At 33.4% G+C, this 6,256-nt stretch overlaps 1 protein-coding gene across 1 annotated transcript; it reads right to left on the minus strand.

Moving 5' to 3' along the window:
• Window positions 1-1,073: 1,073 nt before the first annotated feature.
• On the minus strand, window positions 1,074-1,517 carry LOC110913893. Its single transcript, XM_022158710.1, has one exon. The coding sequence runs from the start codon at window positions 1,515-1,517 to the stop codon at window positions 1,074-1,076; it is 444 nt and encodes a 147-aa protein (XP_022014402.1).
• Window positions 1,518-6,256: the final 4,739 nt, after the last annotated feature.

Below are 6,256 nucleotides of genomic sequence, written 5' to 3' on the forward strand. Positions count from 1 at the left end.
TGCGTAATTGGCTGGGATTTCTCATTAGCATCATTAGAAGTCTCGCAAGCCTAAGATGCCTGAAGTCTGTTGAACAATACTTTTAATATTATTTGATCCCCTATGGATTTTATTTCAACAATGGTGATACTTTGATATTACACTTACGTTGAAATATATATTTATCTTTATGCTTCCGCTGTGCATTCATATAATTGTGTGGTTTGACTATATTGTTGCCAACTACGTCACGGTAATCCCCCACCGGGCCCGCCGGTGAGACACGTGGAAATCAGGGTGTGACAGCTAACTGTGCTTTTGTGCATCAAGTTTGTCACTATAGTTTTGAGTGTAATAAATGGAGTGAAAGTAATAATGTATTATGCATGAATATGTATGTATCAGAAATCAAGAAGCAGTTTAATCATAATGGCAAGCAAGCACAGTAATTAAGCATTAATTAAATATTAATTAACTTGTACGGATACTTGTTTTGGTGAGGGTTGTCACACCGGGTGGCGGTTTGCTTTTCCCCCAACCGGTTGAATTTTAAATTCAAAATTTGAAACCCTGCTATGACGTGGCGGGTGAGCGAATGGGAGTCAGCCACCTAGCATGGCCATACCGCCCCACGCCCGGCTTGAAAGCCAAGCCCCAAGGGCCACGCCCCAACTCAAGCCCACCCGGGGTGGTGGCTTGAGCGTTTTACCCCAACCCAAGCCCCATACCCTATAGCCTAAATTTGTTGTTTTAGCTTCTTGTTTTGAAAGAACATAAAGGGGTTGGTTAATAGACATACCTTTATGCTTAAGTCCATTGTTGACTTAGGGGTGTGCAATAACCAAACCGTTAATCGAAACCGAACCGAAAATCGACAAAACCGAACCTAAATTAACCGAAACCGAATTAACCGAAAGTTGGTTAACGGATATTTTTTACCATCGGTTAGCCGAAATTAACCGAACCGAACCGATTCATTTATTTTTATATATTTCTAGCTTTTATACTTTTTTTTTTTTTTTTTGAAGGCAAATTTCATTAACACCAAAACACAGGCATTATCTCTAAGCTAGAGATAAGCCGCCAAAGTACAATTACATCAAATTAAAATTAAAATTATACCACCCTTTCCAATCAATCGAACCCTTCTTATATCTACTCTTAAACCACAAATATCCCAACGACTTAATGTCCGAGACGATCTTAACCACCTCTGTGTCAATATCAGAAAAAACTTTATCATTTCTAGCCTTCCAAAGACGCCAGCATGTTAAAATAAGAACGCCATACACAGCCTCTTTCTTTGCATCCGATGCCGGCATGTACTCTATCACCTTTACAATATCCTTTATAGAGAAGAAGAAAAACGGAGCGATGTTACACCACGAAGCAATGGCAAACCAAACTCCCGTTATCAACCTGCAAGCTGTAAATAAATGATTTGTCGTCTCCTCAACTTCACCACAAAAGACACATAAGCCATCTCCAACATTAATATTTCTTTTACGAAGAGCACACATAGTCGGAATCCTATCCATTATAGCCCGCCACATGGAATCCAATTGCTCCATTTATAAATATGATCATCCGGTGTATCTTGTTCACCTTTAAGCCATTTACGAGCAGCCTTGACCGAAAACTCGACCTCCGGACCATCATGCCAGCTCCACGAATCTTTCTTATCAACTAGAATAGTCTTAGCCACCCTCCTGTGCAAGCTAAGAAGTTGATTAACCTCCAACTGTGAAGTTGGGTAGACCTTCCAATTCCATCTAGCTTTTATACCTCTGTTTCATGTTTTATACTTTCATTTCATGTAATAATACCTCTATTTTATTTATTTATGCCTTCATTTCATTTATTTATAACTTCATTTCATTTATTTATACATCTATTTTATGTATTTAAACATCTATTCATGCATTAACACCTCCATTTCATTTATTTATACATCAATTTCATGTATTTGTACATCTATTTCATGTATTTATACATCTATTACATGTATTTCTAAGCAAAAAAAATTAGCCCTTGTTTGAATTGGTTATTAACCGAAAATTAACCGAACCGAACCGAAAACCGACAAATTAACCGAATTAACGGAACCGATTAACCGATGACTTCGGTTACGGTTATGGATAATGCTAATAACCGAACCGAACCGAACCGTGCACACCTCTAATTGTTGTGTTGTTTTCCTTGCATTATGATAGCCAATCCACACTATCAAGAGCATACAATAAAACAAACCGTAATAACTAATAAGTACAAACATATTTGATTCAGGCTCATGTGAAATCGATTATTAAATGATTGGACGATCACATGTAGTTTATTGCAATCAACGATTGCAATTGATTGCAATTTTGTAAAGTTCTACGATGTTTACAACATATGGTCTTGAGGTTTAGCATGATATGAAACCTTGATGTTGATTAAGGTTAAACTTAAAATTCTTAATGGATTTATAATATATTTTGTTTTTTGTTTTTAGTGACGAGAACACTTTTGATAAAGTTCACTTGTGAGAGAGCAATAGAGTAGTGTTTAAACCTGGAGGTGAAGTCTCTGTTTATAGCCGAAGAGAGTGACGAAAGAGTTGGGCTGATGAGCCTTGGGTCTAATGTCGGCAACTAGGAATATCTTGTTTGTCCCTTTAAACATGACCATTAATGTTTGCAGACGAAAGGGAAGTTGGCGCACACTAAATGAATCCACGTGGTTGGTAGTTGTATTTGTTGTCGGATCGTGGAGCGATGGTTGGCGCGCTGTGATTGGTGACAAGTCAGTGTCCTTGTGTACTTCTTGTCTCATGCACGATTGTTCATCGTGAGACACTGTTGGACGCAGCTTGGTGTGCGCCTATTAGCCACATGCTCTAACGTTTGTACTAATTTATACTATTTGAGCCGTGCGTGCCTTACTGGCAGCTTGAGGCTTGCGCTTATTAGGCTTGCACCATCTTGCTGAGGTTGGCCTAAGTATTAAATACATCTGATTTAGGTATGGTTTCCTGCGCGCAACCCACGCTCAGCATTCTATAAATCGGCACAGGATTTAAGATCATACCTCTTTAACTACCACGATTAGATGTTTTTTGTAAGTTATAAGATCCAGCAAATAAAGCTTCATATATTAATATATTATCTTATGTTTTTAATAACAAGGCCAATTTATTAGTATAAAAGTGAGTTTTAAATATTGTCTCTACATCAAATGTATCCATATAAAACATTAAAAAGCATTAAAAAAACAAATCAGACGAGATATTGCTGGTCACATGCACTCCAACAGACTTACTATTTCATTCTGCCCACTAATGTATCATACTATCATAAGATATTGTGTCACGTGACACCAGTAATACTATATAACATGTAATAAAATACAATGTCTTATGGCTAAATGATGTGCTTCACAACCAAAATATTAAAAGTCTAAATTTTACAGTATGTGAGTTATATAGTATATTGATGCTAAAAGAATTTAAAAATTACTGTTAATAAAAAGTCTAATTGCTAAAAAATCTAAAGAATTACCGTTAAAAAGTGTAATTTGAAATACAATATTTTTTCTATTACTTTATTAATCCTAGTTACTTTCTTTTACTTATCAGTAATGGCATTAAAGAAAAGAAATAGCTCTAGTTTTATGTATACATAAATATTTTTCATAAAATAATATTATCAAATATTCGTTCATGCGAAGAAAGAGAATGAATGGGCGGTATGGCCACATGTGATGCACTATTATTAGGTACTGTTGATTTGGACACGGTCACGGTCACGCCACTAGTCACCCGTGAATTTGGTGTCATCTTCCAACACAATTTAAAACTATAAATTACATATTATAAAATTAATTTTTATTTTAATAAATAATATATAATATTTTTAACGATATGGATGTAAGTTGTTAAGTTTTAAGAATTGTTTTTATAGTTACAATTTTAAGTATTAGTCTAGAACTCAATTGTACTAACATATTATTTCATGAAACAGGTGACGTTAGATCGTATAGTTTTAAGCTTTCATTATCAAAATTTGTGTGGATAGACAAGGATCTAGGATAGTAGTGTTGCGGGTTAGTTCATCACCATGAGTCGGTTTTATCCTTGCAAAATTAATATGCAACCTTAGTCAGTACCCATGTGTTTTTCATGTGATCAAACTTCATCTCATCGTGAGAATAAGTATTAGTCGCGGGGGGGGGGGGGGGGGGGGGGATGGGGGATGCTTTGTTAAGAGAGAACGGAATTTGCTCCTTGTTTGAGAGAGAGTTGTATACCTTTCATTAGTTGCCTTTTGTGTATTTATGTAGGGACTTGTATTTCATGTTCTGATCCTTAAGGTATAGATGAATGGATATCGTCTGGTTTGGCCAAAACTCCGGCCTTATTGTATTTACCTCTTTCTTTTGGCATGACTTCATGTTCATGTGGACCCACATCGTGCTGGACTTTCAACTTTTTTGTGGAATACTATCTCGGTTGAGTTATGCGTTTGTTCCCAGTCTCGGTCAAGACAATGACAGTCCGCAATCGGGTCCAACGGGATAGGTTAGAATTGTGTTGTAGGGGTTTACCCCACAACAAACGATGACAAAGTACGTTTAAAAGAAAAGGAGATGACTTTGAAGCTATTTTATACTTTTAGCTTACTTAAAATGGTAAGGTTGTGTATGTGATTACAATTTTTGTGTATTACTTGATCCTGAAGTGTATGTTAACGTTAGTACCAAAATTTTGATTCATTTCGGTAGTATCATCAACCCTTTTATTGGCCCCCATATTCCCAAGGCCTTAACTGTTGGATGGGCCCACATCTACACTGGACTTCTTCTATCCATCGATCCAATGTGCAGATGCAAAGATTACATTTCCTATATTAATTTGCAAAAACAAACTTACCTCACAAAAATACTGATCAATTTTTATATCCAAATCTAATCTAATCTAAACATTAATAAAAGACTCCAATTAATATTTTACAAAATCTCTCCTTTAATCTTATAATTTTACTTTTATTTTATTTAAAAATATTTTTATTATCCGGATTATTATTTATTATAAATCCTCTAAATTTTAATTTTAATGTTATATTATGATTATCTAATCTATCTAAACTCGAATAAGCCATTCCAACAAATGTCACATGGCAATTCCTCATTTTACCTAAATATAATACTAGGTTAGAACCCCGTGTATTACACGGGTTAAATAAATGTAATTTTATATATTAAATAATAAAAAATTATATCTTTATGAAACTCACTTATTGTACGGGTTAAATAAATGTAATTTTATATATCAAATAATAAAAAAGTTATATCTTTAAAAACCATGTGTTTTACACAGATTAAATAAATGTAATTTTGTATACTAAATAATAAAAGCGCCGTATCTTTAAAAAACCCATGTATAATCGGGTTGAATAAATCTACCAAATAATAAAGAAAATTACATACTTAAAAACCCGTATATTACGCGTATTGAATAGATCTAAAAAAGAGTTATATCTTTAAAAACTATGTGTATTACACAGATTAAATAAATGCAATTTTGTATATTAAATACTAAAAACGTCGTATCTTTAAAAAACCCGTGTATAGTCGGGTTGGAAAATCTACCAAATTATAAAAATAATTTATATCCTTAAAAACTCTGTGTATTACACGTGTTGAATAAATCTAATTTTACGTAGCAAATGATAAAAAAAAGTTATATCTTAAAAAACTTCGTGTATTACACGGGTTATATAAATGTAACTTTGTATAGTAAATATTAAAAGTTAAATTTTTAAAAACCCTGTATTTTACACGAGTTGAATAAATATAATTTTGTATACCAGTTAATAAAAAAAATTTATTTTTAATAAATTAGGATAACATTTAATATTAAATTATTATTTATATAATTAATATAAGATAAGTAGGAAAGAGAGGTATTTGTTTTAAAAATATTTTAAATTAACAATTTAGATTTGAGGATAATATTTTATTAAAGAATGATAAGATTTAATATTAATTTATTATTTATTTATTTAGTTAATATAAGATCTTTATATACTAATAAACAAAAATCCTTTAAGATTCATTAGTTATATATCATATTAGATGAAAGGCAAATGTTTCTCACATGACCACGAGCCTGTGTGTAAAACCGAGAATAAAACAACTAAGTCGAACTCTGACTCGCACGTTGCGACTGTAACAACCCGCACCTTCGTGCGTTGTTACTACTCGATACACTCGTTATGCCTAGCACCAGAGATTCGGA

Source organism: Helianthus annuus, chromosome 15 (genome assembly GCF_002127325.2).
Source record: "Helianthus annuus cultivar XRQ/B chromosome 15, HanXRQr2.0-SUNRISE, whole genome shotgun sequence".
Lineage (NCBI taxonomy): Eukaryota > Viridiplantae > Streptophyta > Magnoliopsida > Asterales > Asteraceae > Helianthus > Helianthus annuus.